This window comes from Balaenoptera borealis, assembly GCF_965194805.1.
Source record: "Balaenoptera borealis genome assembly, chromosome: 21".
Classification (NCBI taxonomy): domain Eukaryota; kingdom Metazoa; phylum Chordata; class Mammalia; order Artiodactyla; family Balaenopteridae; genus Balaenoptera; species Balaenoptera borealis.
Genome location: NC_138880.1, coordinates 22,809,541 through 22,827,959, shown reverse-complemented (window position 1 = coordinate 22,827,959; position 18,419 = coordinate 22,809,541). Strand labels below are relative to the sequence as shown.

Sequence of the window (18,419 nt, the reverse complement as noted above, 5' to 3'; positions counted from 1 at the left end):
ACCAGTATCTATTTAAGTTCCTGCTGCCCGGAATTCTAGACCCAGCGCCTGGTCCCACCACACTAGACCACACTTCTAGCAGCCGCCCAGCTCTCAGCCACTCTTACAGCCTTTTTGGTCATGATGCTTGAGCCCATTAAGAGCTTTCCTCTACATTCTAGTTTCTGTCATGAGAGAAGTGGCCCTGGGAAAAAACATAGGTCCCTGGCTGTATGCAGAATATCCTACTTTAAGTTGGGAAAAGGTTTTTTAAGTCAACAATAGGTTAGCCTGGACTGGAATTCCCTTCTGTTCCCATTACACAAATCGTTCCTCCTGCATCCCCTAAGGCAGGCCAGGAGCCAGTCTCCAAACGGGCGATCCAGGAATGGTGCAATAACGCTCCCCTGTAATGAGAATGCAGCCAGGTTCTCTCAAGAAAAATGTAGTCCTTATTCTCCCTCCCATATTTCATGAACAGTGGTTTATCTTGTTGCAACAGCTGTACTTCCGTATTAATTCATTCCAAGTCTTTTCATCAAAATGTAAATTTCAATCCTGAAAGCAGGATTGGGAGTCTAAGAGTAACACAGCACTAATAAGTTCAGAAATTTGCTTTTATCTTAGTGAAATACTTGGTCTCCCCGAATATGTAGTGTCACAAGGGGAAAACACTCTTGCTTGGCTGCACTACACCAACAGCCAAACTGAACCAAAGTACTCCAGGCAGAAGGGAAAACATACCTAAAAGGCATCCCATTACAATACAGACATGGGTGCAACAGAGCTCAACTAATAAACACTGCTTCAATACGAGCTCCTATTAACAATTGAAAAGAAACTTTTGGCCAAGCATTTTGCTAGTTTTAAAAATTATCCTTAGTTTTAAAAATTAGCAAAAACCCGCCACGTTTTACTTGGTGCTCAAGTAATAATTAACTTGGAGGGGTCCTCATCAGCCAAGAACACTAAACTGAATTTATTCCACAGATCTCCAGGAGGAAGCCCCAAGATTCTACTCTGCTCAACTGTGAAGCTTACAACAAGGCAACCAGGAACGTATTGGAAGTGAGAATGGGGTGAACGCTGAGAAGTATAAAGTCAGGAAAATAAAAACCTAAATGTGAAATTACACATGCTTCCAAGATACGTACTCCACGAACATTTCTGTTAAACCTGCTTTACAACCCTCACTGTAGATTTTAAGGAGACAAAAAGGGGAGAATCTTAATTAGGGCACTGGAGATTGGCTCTCTAACAAGACTGACTTTCCAAATAGTGTTTCACCTAACACTCGACCTTTCCAAACCTCCAATGGACAATCAATCGTGTGGGCTTGGATTTGTCAGAACAGTTAACTAACAGCCAGCGGCCTCTCCAGGAAAAGCATATGACACAGTGAGAGATTATCTGATGAGTCAAATGACTGTCACCCCCATACTGCAAGTACGTGTTGCCTCCCTGCAAAGCCAATTAGCAAAAGATGCACAAAATTCAGTTGACAGGGCTGTTCATCCAACTACATATTTTAGGTAGTCCATAGAATTTCCATTGCCAAAAAAAACAACTTGTCAGGGGATGTTTCAAATTTAAGTAGGCTTTTTTTTTTTTTTTTAAAGAAAAAGGAGGATCTTAAAAATAATAAGAACTAAATTCAGGGCTTCCCTGGTGGCGCAGTGGTTGAGAATCTGCCTGCCAATGCAGGGGACACGGGTTCGAGCCCTGGTCTGGGAGGATCCCACATGCCGCGGAGCGCCTGGGCCTGTGAGCCACAATTACTGAGCCTGCGCGTCTGGAGCCTGTGCTCCGCAGCGGGAGGGGCGGCGATGGTGAGAGGCCCGCGCACCGCGATGAAGAGTGGCCCCCGCTTGCCACAACTAGAGAAAGCCCTCGCACAGAAACGAGGACCCAACACAGCCATGGATAAATAAATAAATAAAATAAAATACAAAAAGAAAAAAGGAGAGAAAAAGAAAAAAAAAAAAGAACTAAATTCAGATAGCTGAATATATCCTCTGTTCTATGAGAAGCATACAAATGATATGCGTATGTGACAATGTTGAAATAGGTAAAACACCACAAAAACTCGGTTGTATTATTCAACCAACACTACAGAGTTTAAAGTTAAGTCAAAGGCAGGAAGCAAAGAGACCATGAGGTGGGCAGGTTCGTGGGCTCCACACCCACAGCAGCTCTGCACAGGCCCACAGACATCAACCTCATATGAAACGTATCCCTAGAGGGAAAGGAGGCTCAGCAGAAATGGGCAAGGAGCAGAGACTGAAGTTCCTGAAAGGTGCTAATGAACCCAAACTGGGCCAGGCCAACTCCAATTCACACCGGAGTTTTACTGCCGTGTCCTATGGGGTGCCCAATGGTGTCCCTGAACTGCCCCTACGTTTCTTCATGTGACAGGCACCTCTCCACACTTCCCACCTGCACTCTACCTTCCCACACGTCTCCCCATCAGTGAGACAAACCCCAAATGAAAAATTAGCACATCTAATTTTAGTATTTCTGCTGCACAAACATACTGACTTTTCATGAAAGAATTCTATACTATGATACCAAGTGTCTTGCCAGGGGTCTCTGTAAAATAACTTGGGCTGATAATTCTACTGCCAAAAAGAAAATATCCTGCAATGTATACCAGGGCAATGTATAAATATTATTACATCACCTTTATTCAATTTCAAAAAGCACACAAACATAAATCTGCCGCGTGCTATGTATTTTCCTCTGTAAAGCAAGGACTGCACAATAGATGACCTAGAAATTTCCGATTTTTCTCTCACCTTTAAATCTCAATCTTTATACCAATGCATAACAGTTCCTACCCCACTGCCCATAATCCCAACTCATCCCCTGGCCTCTCACTAAGTTACCACTGGAAAAGTCTGGCACTGCCATTCAGCTTGAAAACTACTATAAATTATGTATCTCAGAATAAATACTGCCTTGTTCAGTTGGTTGGTTACTCCACCTCCCTTGATAGTAAGAATATCCCAGTCTCTTAAATTTATAGACGAAAAATATTAGTTTCTAAATAGGTCTTTAAAAAGCAACAATAAAAATACTCTTCTCACTTGAAAGAAAAATATCCAAAAGGCTGTGCTCATATAATTTAAGACATCAAGGAAATGTAAATTAAGATTTTGTTTTTATTTTCTGTCTGAACTTTAACTTACAACAGTTCTCTTCACAGGCTTTCAAAGCCCACCTTGGAAAAGAAAAAAATAAGAAAAATTGTCCTTATGAAATTCACAAAAACACTTCATAGTTTCAGCTTCAGTTACTAAATCCTGGGTATTTTTCTACGTTGCCATTGTACCTGAAAACTAATTCATATCAGAGAGTATGAAAAGAAAAAAGATCCATTCTACTTTTCAGATGGGTGATTACTAACTGCTGCTGGTGATGCTATTTTCTCTTGAATTGAACCATTACAGGTATTTCAGATGAGTAGCATGTAATCTGCAGATCTGTACCACATGCTAGTGGTATATAATTCACTAGAAAAAGAACCCCCTGAATAAACAAAAACACATTAGAAATTGTATAGTCTCTAAAATCACTTATTTCTAGGACAATAATTATTTTTCATGTGCTATACAACTATTAGATATGGGAGTGGGTACTGGGGTGGGTACTGACTGAAGAACTTATTTGTGGTATTACTAAATAAAAACTTAAAGGTTTAATGTAATTAGAAAAATACCCCTTTTAGAATGCACATATTCATAAAGGAAACATCAATGAGATTAATAAACAAACTGAACCCCACCTATGGCTGATTATTGCTGCGATTACCCAGTTTCCTTCTATTTCCACTAGCATTCTCAGAAAGCAGAACATTCAAAGCGAAAATAATCATTAATTTACTCATTCAGTCTTTAACCATTTAATGAGCAGCTTCTACACGCCAGGCACTTTTTGCTAGGTGCTGAGGACAGAAAATACATGAGCTAAAAGCCCATCCTTAAACGTGGTTTTGGGCTGAACTGTGTCCCCCAAGATTCATGTGCTGAAGTTCTAAATTCCCAGTACCTCAAAACATGACCGTACTTGGAGACATGGCCTTAAAAGAGATAAAGCAGTTAAAATGAGGTCATTAGGGAGTGGTCCCCTGTGACTGGTATCCTTACAAGAGGGATGAGGACACAAACATACAGAGGGAAGATCATGTGATGTCACAGGGGGAAGATGGCCAACTACAAGCCAAGGAGAGAGGACTCAGAAGAAACCTACTCTGCCTTGATCTTTGACTTCTAGCCTCCAGAATTGTGAGAAAATAAATTTCTCTTGTTTAAGCCACCTAGTCTGTGGCAGACCTTTGTTATGGCTGCCCCAGCAAACTAATACCACAGCTCACGCCCCATCAAGGGAGACTGATATATAACTATAAAATCTGTGAAAAGCAGCTAAATTTGTGATATGTACAAAATGCAAAACAAAAAATACACACTCTAGCATAAATTGGCTATCCTGAATGTTCTGGTTTTAGGACCTTATTCTAGGGGAAAGAATATCGTAACAGAGCATTGCTACCATTTCCAAGAGACATTAAATAGACTCTAACACGTGTTATTTTCACCTTATGCCCACATAAATCTTACAGTAATTTTGAGTGTCCCCATCTTAAAGATGGAGAAAGTCAGTTTTAAAAAGGTAATCAACTTGTCCAGACCACCAAATTAACAACTGAAAGAGCCACAATTCACAGCCAGGTCCCCTCAGTTTGACATTCTACAGCCTACATCTGCCTTTCAAACAAAGCCCCAAGAAGGTACTAAGTCAAGCAGATCACAGCATGAAGTTTTCGAACAGGGTCTTCTCTCCGTGCTCTGCCTAATCTGCAGGTGTGCACGGACGTCTGAATTAGCATGCTGGGTAGTGGAGTAGTCTTCTAAGTCTTCAACCTTACTAGCCGGAAAAACTCTGGAAGGGCCTCTCAAAGTTACAGCAAAACCACAAAGATGCTTCTGATAATATACAGAACAAACCTGTATATTATCAGTGGTAATGATTTCAATTTTTCTGATTTTTTTCCTACTCATTTCATGCCAACTCATTCAGGTTCCTCTAGTTCCATCCTCATGGCTTACTATACAAAGACATGTGCAACAGGACAAAAAGCATGGACATGCACTGCGCCCTACCAGAGGCCAATGGGGAACTGTGAAGGAGCCAGCACAGGGCATAATTACTTTAGAAAAAAATGAAAGGGAAGAGCGAACCACAGTAATAAAAACACACCTACCTGTTTCTTCATCTATTTTGAAAACACCAACACCAGAACCATCTCGAATGGAATAGTGGATCTCCCCATCTCTTCCTGTGTCCTCATCATGAGCTGATACCTTCATCACTGATGAACCAACAGGGACATTTTCTTTCACTACACCCTTTTCCACAAAGCTAGGAAACACTGGTGGGTGTAAGTTCTCATTCACATCAATGACCTCAACTTCAATGTAGCAAGTGGAAGACAGAGAAATGGGCTTCCCTTTGTCTTTGGCCCTCACAGTGAGATTATATACTTGCTTCTTCTCAAAGTCCAACTGCTGTATGATTCTAACTGCTCCACTGAGCTTATCCACATCAAAGTTTCCTTCTCCGTGGTCCATAAGACTGTATCTCACCTGACTAGACTGACTTAAATCAGGATCATAGGCCTCTAACCACATGATTATGGTTCCTTCTGGAAGGTCCTCTCGAACTTTCACACGGTAATTAGGGGGAATAAACTTGGGTGGGTTGTCATTAACATCCTCTAATGATACCTTCAGAAGCACCGTGGAAAGCAGCTGGGGTTCTTCTCTGGCTTGATCCCTGGCTTCAATCTTTACGTAATGCACGTGCTGTTCTTCACGATCCAAAGGGTTCACGATTTTTACCACTCCAGTCGTGCTGTCAATTGAAAATTTATCTGTGTCTGTAAGAATAGAGTACGTCACATGTCCATTTGGCCCCAGATCTTTATCTGTGGCTTCAACCTGGATGATTTCACTATTTATCTCTTTGTCTTCACTCACTTCAACGAAATAGCTCTCCTGTAAAAACTCAGGTGGATTATCATTGGCGTCCAGAACTCTGATCTCCAGAAGACGCCAAGCAGCCTTCTGTGGTAGACCAAGGTCAGACACTGTAAGATTCAGGGTGTATCTGTCTGTTGTTTCACGGTCAAGTGGAGATAAAATTTTGAGCATTCCTGTTTCCATGTCAATAATGAAGCAACTATCCTCATTTCCTCCGGAAATAGCATAGACCAGTTTTCCGTTGAAGCCAGTGTCAAGGTCAGTAGCATTCATGAAAAGTATGCTGGAACCCACAGGATGATTTTCCTTTACCTCGATACCAGCTGGAAGAGTACTTCTAAACTGTGGTGTGTGAGCATTGACAGAGTGAGAATCAAAGAAAACATCCTCAGCCTCTCCCGGACTGTGTAATTTATTGGCCTGCAGGAGTTTCTCTGCCAGCACTCTGGCCACACCAGTCTCTTCACACCGCAAGTTTACCGGCTTGCGAGGGGCAGCCACAGTTATGTTGATATACGATGGTGCGGCAAAATTCTCTCCATCTGTAGCTGTAATTCTCAGACTGTGAAATGACACCTTCGCCCCTAAACCATTCATGAGCGACTGCTTTAATGACAATACCCCGGAGCTGGGATTTAAGCTGAACAAATCCAGTTCATTCCCAGCTTCAGTCTGATACCGCACCAACTGCAGTTCATCCGCGTCAATCGCAGAAACAGTGGTTATCTGCTCCCCTACACCTAGGTCCCTGGGAATTGTTCCTTCACAGTTTATCTTCTCAAACAGGGGTGTGTTGTCATTCAGGTTATTGAGAGTGATGGTGGCAAGGACTTCAACCTCCCGGCGGTACGGCAAGCCCCAGTCTGACGCCCGAATCCTTAGAGTATAAACCCGTGGCATCAGTTCGTAGTCCAAGTCCTCTGAAGTACTCACAGCACCGGTGAAATGGTTAATCACAAATGGCACGTGATTCACATTTGCAATGCTGTAAGTCACATACCCGTTCTCACCCTCATCAGGGTCTACAGCACTCACACTCATCACCGTAGTACCAATGGGCACATTCTCGTCAAAAGATGCTCTGTAGGCTGTCTGGGTAAATTCAGGGGGATGGCTATTTGCACTCAAGACTTTAACCAAGACTTTGGTCGAGGCTTTTCTGTCACTTGTTGTTACTTCAAGTTCAAAATGGGAGGCCTGCTGTCTTTTAATTGGTTCTAAAATGGAAATGAGACCAGTGTTGTGATTTAAACTGAATTTAGCTTTTCCAGGTGTACTTTTAAACACATACTTCAAATGAGAATAGCTAGGTGTGGCTTTCACCATGACCACGGGTGTGTGGGGAGGAGCAAATTCACTTATTTCCGCTCTGTAAACCTCCTTTTCAAACTTGACTGGCCCAGCTTTGAACTGTGGTGAAGTCACCTGAATTACTTTTACAGAAGAGAACTGGGGAGGACTTCCTTTATCTTTCGCCTGTAGTGTCAGGTTGTAGCCGAAAGGATGACTGTCCCAGTCAACGTCACCAATTGCTTTGAGTTTATACTCTTTGCTCCCTGGAGAGGTCCTCACCGTTCTAAACTGCTGAAGGAGGTCTCCTGCCACAATGCTTAAAGAAGCGACCTCCCCATTGGCACCCCGATCGCAGTCATCCACGGTTATGATGGCATACGTTGGGTCCTGCTCCAGTTCCGACGGTGACGAAGTCACTGCTGTTACCACGGGAGCGCACTCGTTGGCCTGCTCTACGTGAACAGCGAGCTTGGCCATGCTGCTGACGCCACTGCTCCCGTACAGCTTCATGCCACGGTCCACAGCGAGAATTTCCATCTCGTAGAACTTCGTCTCTGTGTAGTCAAGTCTACCAGTTAAAACGATGGTGCCACTGGTGGGGTGGATAGCAAACACGTCTGTTCGGTCTTTAAAACTGTAGTAAAATTCTCCATTGGTGCCTATGTCTGCATCCGTGGCACTGACTCTTGCAATACTGGTCCTCAGGGCTGTGTTTTCAGGTAAAGAAACACTGTACGAGGTGGGTGAGAATAATGGCCTCAAGTCATTTGTATCCAGCACTTGCACCCTGACCTTTGTTCGTGCTTCAGCATTAGTATTTTTTTCAACTGCTTTGACTATCAATGTGTAATGGTCTTTCACTTCTCTATTAAGAATAGCTGTATTTCCTCCTTTGGTCCTTATTCTCAGAAAGCAAAAGTCTCCAAGAACGTACTCTTCAGCTTTGAATAGGTTTTCATTGTCTCCTGAGACAATTTTGTACCTTAACTCCCACAATGGATTTGTAATGTAAATACCCATCTTTACGGGATGCCCAACATAGGTCTTCGCTGCAGAATTTTCATGCACTGTGACATTGTACTGGAAATGTGTAAACTGTACAGGAGTCTGTTCAAGTGCTTGCCTTCCATCACTGTCTCCAAAATGCTGGAGGAGGAGGAGGAGCAAAAGCAGAAGCGAGGCCAAATGCCTCCCCATCGCTTAACTCTCAGGAACCTGCAACAGGAGAAAATAAGAATCATTGCTTCAGGGAAACAAAACAAACAAAAAGTGTACTTTTTTTAAGGTTTTAGACCTCACATTTTAATAAAGCATTTTCCATCTATACAGAATATGAATGCAATGGTTTTCCAATATAAGTATCAATACTGCTAATATTTCTAGAATTACTAAGTTTAAGAACAATTTTTTTAATTTTAATGACTCAAAGAATCCTAATGAGCATCAGATGAAGGTCTGCCAGCTGTAACAACTAAACTGTATTCCTGCACGTCAATCTTCAAGGCAAGTATAAGTGACTGCTAAAAAGGGAGTGAACGTTGTTTCCATTTACTTGTATATAATAAATTAAGTGCTCAAAAGCTCACAAACTTGATGCTACTACAGTATCCCGAGCATGGGACACTTCAGACAGCTAACAACCAAAAAAACTCTCAACAGTGGTTTTATATAACCTCCCATAATGATAGCTTGTAATCTCATCTAGAAATTTATCCTGAAATTATATTATTTCTTTATAAGAATGATTAAGTTCACTCCCTACATAAGGGTTTACTGTCTCATTTAGCACTATATTAACTATTTAAAGGTATTAAAATAAATATATCACCAAGTTTAATACTGAAGTCATTTCTGAACCAACAAACTGAGCCCAAAACAGTCAGTTTACAAAAGGAAAAGCAAGAGCTTGATGTCAAACAGAACTTGCCCTCCCTAAACCAGGGACACAAATCTTGGCAACATCACTGTTGTATCACCACGGCTGCCAACAGCCAGTGCACAGAGGGTCCGCTGTCTTCGGGGCACTGAACAACCTGTCACCCGAACACAAGACACACACGCACAAAGCTAAATCATCTAAGCGAACATGCGTAAAGGGGCCCCATCAACGCAGCAAGGTGGCAGGCACTGCAGGGAGGTCCAAGGGCAAAGCGGGAGGAAAGAGGACATTGAGAAAGGGGTACCCTGAACCAGCGGGAAGGCAGGCAGTTCACTGGGCTGAGGCCTGGCAGGGGAGGACAATTACTTTCAGACCAACTGTTCCCCTAAATGCCAACGTAATTCACCTTGTAAATCAACGGAGCTTCACAAACATCCGAGCATGGTCAGAAGAGGACAGCGCTGCAGCCCTGGCAAAGGACCTCTCAAATGAATATTCGGGAAATGGGACTGCTCCCCAAGGTAACAGAAACAGCAGACTGAAGGGCTGGCCGAACAGCCAGGGGAAATTAGCATGGCAACTTTAATTTACAGTATCTTAACTCAGCGACTGCCAACTTTGCCCCATTAATCATTTCATTAAGGAAAAAAAGAAAAAACCTGATATGCTGAAGGCAATTAGAAGCTTAATTGATACTGAATCATGTTCAAGTCCGGCACCCTAACTTGTGCTTTAGCAGCCATGACTTCTCAGCAGATAAAGTCAGGAAATGAGACAGAATTTTTGGCCTCTAGAACAACAATTAAGGTTTAAACAAAATAAGAAGACAATCTTTTCCCAAAGCTATCTCTTAATTTGGTCAACAGTTCTAATACTCAGGGAAATGTGAGGATTATGTAACAATCCGATAATTTTATCAAAACAAGTGAAAACTCTGATTCATGACTGAATTCAACCTACAGGTATTAAGAACCTGCTAGCAGACAGACTGTGCTAGGTACATGGAGTTAAAGACTATTTTAAAAGGCAAAGATCCCGGTACTGAGGCATTTACAAACCAGGGATAAAACGTAAAGAAAATGTCTTAAAGAAGCATTAAAAAGATGATGTTGCACAAGCACTTTCTGTTTTACGAAACATAATGTTACTAGTATCCAGTTTACAACAAAGTATTAAACCAGGATTCTACTGCAAGCAATTAAAATATTTTTGCTTAATTCTACATATAAAATATTATGCAGTAATTAAAAAAATAAGAGAGCACTCTATACACTGACATGTAAAGATGTCCAGATACATTAAGCGGAAAAACTAAACTGATCCCATTTATGTTTGCAAAAAGGGAGGGGAGATAAATTATATGCATAGTTCATGGATGTGCATAAAAATGAACCCAAAAATTCTGGACAGATAAGAAGTAAACTCTTAACGGTGGTAACTTCTGAAGGACAGGCAGCTGGGGGAATGTTCACATTTTCACTTTTCTCTACTATTTGAATTTTGAGTGTATATATATCTATATGTTCTCTTTATCATTAATTCACGTCTTTGGTCATTTGATTCATTCAACACCCATTTCATGAGAGCCTACCACATGTCAGGAACAGTTCTACATGCTGGGAATACAAAAGTGAACCAAACTACTAACAAATCCTCATGGAAGATACATTTCCTGGTGAGAGACAAACAAGGAAACAAAGAGTCTATCAGATGCTGATGATTAGTGCTAAGGAGAAAAATAAAGCAGAAAGAAATGGAGACTGCAGTCAGAAACATGGAGGGAAAGAGAGACCCTGAAAAAGGACAAGAGTTTCTCAACCTCAAAACTATTGACATGTGGGGCAGATGATTCTTGGCTGGGGGAGGGGGTGTGTGGGGTGGAGAGCTGTCCTAGGCATCATTTAGTATTATTCCTGGTCTCCACCCAACTAAAAGCCTGTAGCCTCTCTTCCCCCCAACCCCAACTAAAAATGTCTCCAGACAGTACAAATGGCCCCTGAAGCTCAGTCATCTCCAGTAGAGAAGTACGAGTTAGAGAAGCCACAAGGAGAAAGACCGTTGTGGCCTGGCACAGTGGGTGAGGGGAGAGCAATAAAGGAGAGCCTTTTTTAGATAAGCTTTTCATTTTAAAATTCTTTTGTAATTTTTCTGAAACTCTAAAGACAGTTTCCCCTACTGTGAACATCTCACCTTACTATGGTACATTTGTCACAACTAATGAAATAATATAGATACACTGTAATTCACTAAGTCCCAATGCCCTTTTCCCATCCCAGGATACCAGCCAAGACAAGCACATTACATTCAGTCATCATATTCTCTTAGGCTCCTCTGGACTGTAACAGTTTCTCTGATTTGTCTTGTTTTTAATAACCTTGACACAGTTTTGAGAAGTACTGGTCAGGTATTTTGCAGAACGTCCCTCAACTGGAATCTGTCTGATGTTTTTCCGCATGATTAGACTGGGGCTATGCGTTGAGGGGAGGAAGAGCGCGGGGTAAAGTGCCATTTTCATCACATCACATCGATGCTGATGCTGACCCTGTTCACTGGGTTGAAGCAGTGCTTGTCGGGTTTCTCCGCAGCGGGGTACTTGCTGCCCCCTTCCCCTACTGTGCCCTTTGGAAGAAGTCGCTACGTGCAGTCCACACTTACGGGTGGAGAGTTATGTTACATAAATCATTTAGAGTTCTTCTGTAAGGGAGATTTGTCTATTCTCTCCTAATGTCTTTATCATTTGTTTTGATCAGTATGGCCTCATGGATGAAGGGTAAAGGACGTTGGATGTTACTACAAATAAAACGAGAACAGGGGAGTGACATGCTCGAACCTAAAATGAAAGGGCTGCTCTGGTACTGGGGTGGACAAGAGAAGGGAGGGCGGCCAGGGCAAAAGCTGGAGGGAGACCAGTTAGAAGGTATTGCAACAGCAAGGGTGAGAGACTGCGGTGGCTCAGCCTCAATGGTCCTGGTGGGGGTGGGGAGGAGGGTGACATTTTGGATCTACTTCAGGACCAGCTGATGAACTGGAGGGCAGAGGCGGAAGGAGAGAAAGAGAGAGGCATCAAAGAAGATTCCAGAGATCACGTGCTGAGCAAGAACTGAGCTGTCAGGTTCCAAGAGAGGGAAGCCTGCACTGAGGGAGGAACGGATTTTAGGGAGTACGATCGAGGGTTCAGCTTTATACGTGTTAAGGTAGATATGCCAAGTAATGAAGTAATGACTTCAAGTGAGCAGTCAGATGTGTGGGAAAGGTCCACCCTGGAGAGAGAAACTTGAGAGTTGTCAGAATATGGAAGACGCTACATTTAAAACCACAAAACTAGGCTTCCCTGGTGGCACAGTGGTTAAGAATCTGCCTGCCAATGCAGGGGACACGGGTTCGAGCCCTGGTCTGGGAGGATCCCACATGCCGCGGGGCAACTGGGCCCGTGAGCCACAACTACTGAGCCTGCGCGTCTGGAGCCTGTGCTCCGCAACAAGAGAGGCCGCCATAGTGAGAGGCCCATGCACTGCGATGAAGAGTGGCCCCCGCTTGCCGCAACTAGAGAAAGCCCTCGCACAGAAACGAAGACCCAACACAGCCAAAAATAAATAAATATAAATAAATAAACTTATAAAAAAAAAAAAAAAAACCACAAAACTAAATATCACCCACGGAGAGAGCAGAGAGACAAGAAACAAAAACCAAGGACAGAGCCGTGCTACTCCCCAAGATCTAGAAGACAGAAGACGAGAGGAACCAGCAAGGGAGAGAGAGCAGCCACTGGGGCAGAAGCAAGAAACAGTGGTGTGACAATGACAATGGTAAGCAAACCAATCTTTCTGAACATTTGCAGCCTAACATGAGACCTTGAAAATGACCCATTAATACTGGCTGGTGCCATGCTACTCCCACCACCGCTGGTGCCCTGGGCACGCCCTTCACCCCCAGGGCGCAAGGAGAAGGCTCAACATGCCAAACCATTGCAGCTGTTCCCTCCCCACGGCATCTCAACGACGATCCCTCAGCAGCACCTGCAACCTCTGCCACCACCCACTTCTCTCTCACAGCTGGATCCCCAAACACCTGGCTCACCCTTCACAACTCACCCACCACGCACGGTTCTTCTCACGGGACACATCACAGCTGGAATAAACTTTTTCGACCACATTCATAACTGAGACCTCTTAAAACCCTGAATTTACTCTGCAAACTTGGCTAACAGAATGCTGTTGTAATTAAATTATTAAATGCAAGTCTTTTGATCAGAAAAAAAATCCACTTTCTAGGAGCTCCTGTTAACCTTACAGTAATGTACCCGAGAACTGTGAATTCACGTTTCACCTTAAAATGCCAGAAAAATTATGGCTGTTACTCTATGCAAAACGAACAGTAAAGCAGGGGAAAAACAAACACACACACACACACACACACACACACACACAAATCCTAAAAAGATACTAATACCATTTCATCTAAAAAAGTACATTATTACCGGAGCTTCCCTGGTGGCGCAGTGGTTGAGAATCCGCCTGCCAATGCAGGGGACACGGGTTCGAGCCCTGGTCTGGGAAGATCCCACATGCCGCGGAGCGGCTGGGCCCGTGAGCCACAATTGCTGAGCCTACGCGTCTGGAGCCTGTGCTCCGCAACAAGAGAGGCCGCGATAGCGAGAGGCCTGCGCACCGCGATGAAGATGAAGAGTGGCCCCCGCTTGCCACAACTGGAGAAAGCCCTCGCACAGAAACGAAGACCCAACACAGCCATAAATAAAAAAAATAAATTAAAAAAAAAAAAAAAAAAAAGTACATTATTACCTAGTGCTCACGCTTATGAAAATTAAACTCCAAAAACCATTTTAGCCAAAGGCTACACTTTGATATTTAGAAGGTGATCACACTACTTGAACTTACAGTAATCCAGGATTTCTTCTGTGCATTTTCCAAAGTGAAAACAAAGAATGTTTACTTAGTTTATCCTTTAGGGAAAAGGGCCTCAGGTCCAAAGCTTAAATATCTTTAGTACAGATTTCTGAAACTCCATAAATTAGAGAGAAAGATCATTTTTCTGGTAGAAGTCAGATATTAATATGCTCATGTTTCTTCATTTGCCAGACTTTCATGTAAAGTGTTCCAATCAATTCTCTGACCGCACAGGCTTCACACAACAGAACACAGCCCCGTGCTGAGAACACAGCTGCATAAGTTCAAACATTTAGATCTAAAGCTGAAGGTTCGGATGTTTCAGATGCTTGAGACAGGGCGTTAGGTGGGACACTGCATTACACAATGCATACATTCTATTAAATGTATGTTTATTATTTAGAGTCGCAACTCTTACACACGCCATTAGTCATTCCAGCCCTCTATCCAAGAGGGAAACAGTATCAGACTCTCCATTCCACATATGATAATAAAAATACACAAAAATATTCAAGCATTTTGCGTTTTCCCTCATCATACTCCCATTTTGTATCCACATCAGTGAGAGCGTCACTAGAATTGAACTTATTACTGAAATTTAGAGCTTAATGTTCGGTTTGAATAGCATCACATTTTAAAAGTACTTCCTAGAGATGTCTGAATAGTGAGGGAGAAGACTATGTTTCCAAAGAGAATTGCCACAAAGTTGTTAAAAGACAATATGAAATGTAAATGGCTCCTGCTTTTTAAAAATATTGTATATTAAATAAACGTTTAATGACCTCTAAAATCACTTAACAGGAGTCAAAAAAGAGTATTGTGTCTGTCTTAGAAAGCCTGCTTGTTACTCAGCTATAACCAATTCACAGCTTCCAGGTGACATTTACAACAGAAAAAAAACCCTGCATTTTTCTAATAAATTATAATAGCTGTAGACAGTACTTTTAAAAGCTTTCATTCTTAACACCAAAAAATTAATGGGTAGATCTTGTTTATTTCTGGGTACATACTAAATCTTTTTAAGCCATCTTAATACATTTTTTCAGTAAAAATGGGGGTGGGTGGCACTATGAACCCAGAATTGAACACCAGGCTCAGGCTTGGTATATATCATTTAACTACTTCTGCTAACTCTGTATGTTGTTAGCTTTGATTGGAGCTGCAGTAAGTCTGATTACTCCAGCAATGACTTAATTTAAATACTGCCTTCAAATGATCAACAACTGATTCCAATTTAACTGAGAACAGTCTTCAAACTATTCATACTGACAGTACACACTGCAAATCCCTCTCCTCGGCACGTAATTCTCTTCCAGAACCTAAAAGCTTCAGCATTTACATGATTTCATCAATTCGAAATAATTTTTTGGAAGTTTCCTTGCCCTTAAGTTAAACAGACTTCCTAATTTTTAAATAGCCTCCGTATAAACTCTAGTATGTAATTTACCTACTCAACGAACCTATAAAACTTGTCTGTGGGTAGCTTGAAGATGACTGTTTCTAGTTGTTGTTTTATTGTGACATAAAAGACAAGACCAACGAACAAGGGCTCTGTGTACATTTCTGGCTGGACTAGGCATCCCTGCGCTGGTCTCTCCTCTTTCAGGGCTCCAAAACATGACCACTCTCCGTGATGACCCATCCCGCCAACCACTTTCTCCTCACCCACACTCCAGGGCAAACTTTGCCCACAGAGAAGCTCAATAAACAGACTGTTTACCCTCTTGTGACATAAGAGCATTTCACCTAATATATTTTTCTCTGCAAACAGAAATCATTTAAATGATGTTTTGGCAGTCATTAACACTGGCCACTCTTCCACTCCCAAATTAGTACAGTTTTCATTATGGATCAAATTATGATGCTCCCTTTTGTATTTAGGTACAAACCTCAGCCTTTCACTAAATACGGGATCAGGAAAGTGAACGTTCCATGTATAGTAAGTAAGTGGAAGTCGTGGTAGAGACTCCCCCCACTTCCTCTCCTTAAAATGTTCTCTTCCCCTCCTCTCTCTTCCTGCCACATCTCCGAAGAGATGCGACCCACCCAAGCTACAAATAAAGACACCCTTGATGCCATAAAACTCTGCCTCTCCTGCAGCTCTTCCCTAAATCGTCCCTCACACTCAAGTGCCCCCTCGCTGCCGCCGCCTTCAGCAGTCCACAAGTACACACAGGTTCTTCCCCACTGAAAATAACCTTCATTCAAACCTGCACTTCCTTCAAACTAACAGCCTATTTCTCTCTTTCTTATGTTTGCAAAGAGTCTGAAAAAAGTAGTTTCTCAGCGCTACCTTGACTTCCTTAGAACTCCCTCCACTAAAGACACTGTTTCTACCCTCAACTGTTCCACGTGACCTCAGATCCACCCAGGCAACAGAAGCAGCTTCTTCTGGTGTCAAAGGCGAATGTCAAAATTAATGCCCTTTTCTCAGTACTCAGCCTCCCTGACAATCTCCCATTTGACACTACTCACCCTCCTCCCCCATATGTGTCCTTCATACTGTCACAAACTGCCTAAAACAAAGAGGTATCCACACAGAATGTGTAAAGGATGGACAACACTAAACTTTCCTGATTCTCTCCAATACCCTTTTATATGCTACACCAACTCTTTCACCTTCCAGTTTGTCACTACAAATTTCTTTCAACTCTTTTCACACACACACATATTGTTACCCTTAAAGACATCATCCCCTCTGCCCTTATCATAAAGGATCACCGCAGAAGCCTGCATTCCACCCTAACCTCCATCAAGGGCCATGGAACACCCCCTCGAGATACCTTCCGACTTAAGTTATACAGTGTCTTCACCCACTTCCCACTGCAAAACAATAGCTATTCCACTGAAAATACATAGTAATTTCCTACGTCCTTGAAGAGTTTCGCCACTTCCCAAATCACCAAGTTTGCAATCTAAGAAATCAAATAAAAAAGCAGCTGGGGGGCTTCCCTGGTGGCGCAGTGGTTGAGAATCTGCCTGCCAATGCAGGGGACACGGGTTCGAGCCCTGGTCTGGGAAGATCCCACATGCCGCAGAGCAACTAGGCCCGTGAGCCACAGCTACTGAGCCTGTGCGTCTGGAGCCTGTGCTCCGCAACAAGAGAGGCCGCGATAGTGAGAGGCCCGCGCACCGCGATGAAGAGTGGCCCCCGCTTGCCACAACTAGAGAAAGCCCTCGCACAGAAACGAAGACCCAACACAGCCATAAATAAATAAATAAAATAAACCCAAAGTTTAAAAAAAAAAAGTAAGCTGAAATATTAAAAAAAAAAAAAAAAAAAGCAGTTGGAAGTCATAAAACCTGTGATCTAGCCCAGGCTTTGTCACTAATCATCTGTGTGACTTCAAGGAAGTTAATTAATCCTTGGATTCCATTTCTTTATTTGAAAAACTAGAGACTGGACTAAAATCTTTACAGCTTCCTACCCTCCACAGATACACATTCTTTCCCCACCTCCTTTTTCTCTCTCTCTTTGTACACACACACACACACTCCAGAAATTCAGGATTTCTATGACTTTTTATCTTAACTGTCAAACCTCCATATCTTAAAAGTCATCTGACTTGACATTTGTTTATTTCTCAATATCTCAAAACTGTTCCTCTTCCATTTCTGCTGCTGCCACTTGGTTCATATTTGTATTTGTTCAGGCACAGCATGTGAACCGCCTTTTGGTATTCCTGCTTTCTTGCCCCCATACTATTTAGCCTACATACTGCAATGAAATTAGTCTCATTAAAACTTCTTTGTAATGTCACTCCATAGTTTGAAATATTCAGTGTTTCCCCTTATCCTTCGGATTAAGTACATCCTTCTTAATCTTGTATTAAAGATCTCTGACAATCTGACCTCTACCTATTTTCCCAATTTAATCTCCCACATTACTTCTATTTCAAACCGAAAAGGTGTCCTTCCCACAGGCTTGAAACCACCAAGCTGTCCTGAACCCATGACACCACCTAGTGGCGGAGGCTCTAAACTTGCAGCATCGCCACCTTTCTCTTCGAAAAGACGACGAAAACATGGCAATTTAATTTTTTCCTGCCCTTTACTCATCACACACAGTTTCGTTATTTTCACCTTTCTCTTCAACATTTCTTTCTTTCCTCTCTTCTTAACCTCCATAAAAGTTATCTTCTCTATCTTTATAAGCCAAGGTGAGCCCAGGTCATAGATTTTCTGTTTTCCCTACGCAAAGAAAAAAAGGCAAGCCATAAGCCACGTGAAAGAAGGATTAAAGAAACACTGATGATAAACCAACCAACTCTTTTCCAAAAGATTTCTCACCATTCATCAAACCACAAATCAAGTCACAACCAAGGG

The 18,419-nt window shown here is 42.4% G+C and overlaps 1 protein-coding gene across 4 annotated transcripts in view; it reads right to left on the bottom strand.

The window, feature by feature from the left end:
- FAT1 (FAT atypical cadherin 1) overlaps nucleotides 1-18,419 on the bottom strand; it is a 124,746-nt gene that overhangs the window by 98,442 nt on the left and 7,885 nt on the right. For all 4 annotated transcript variants that reach the window (XR_014239171.1, XM_082375112.1, XM_082375114.1 and 1 more), the window contains exon 2: nucleotides 5,240-8,525. Coding sequence is in view for 3 of the 4 variants with exons in the window: in XM_082375112.1 (XP_082231238.1) it covers nucleotides 5,240-8,507 (3,268 nt within the window). In the remaining variant the exon portion in view is untranslated. The remainder of the gene's footprint in view (nucleotides 1-5,239; nucleotides 8,526-18,419) is intronic.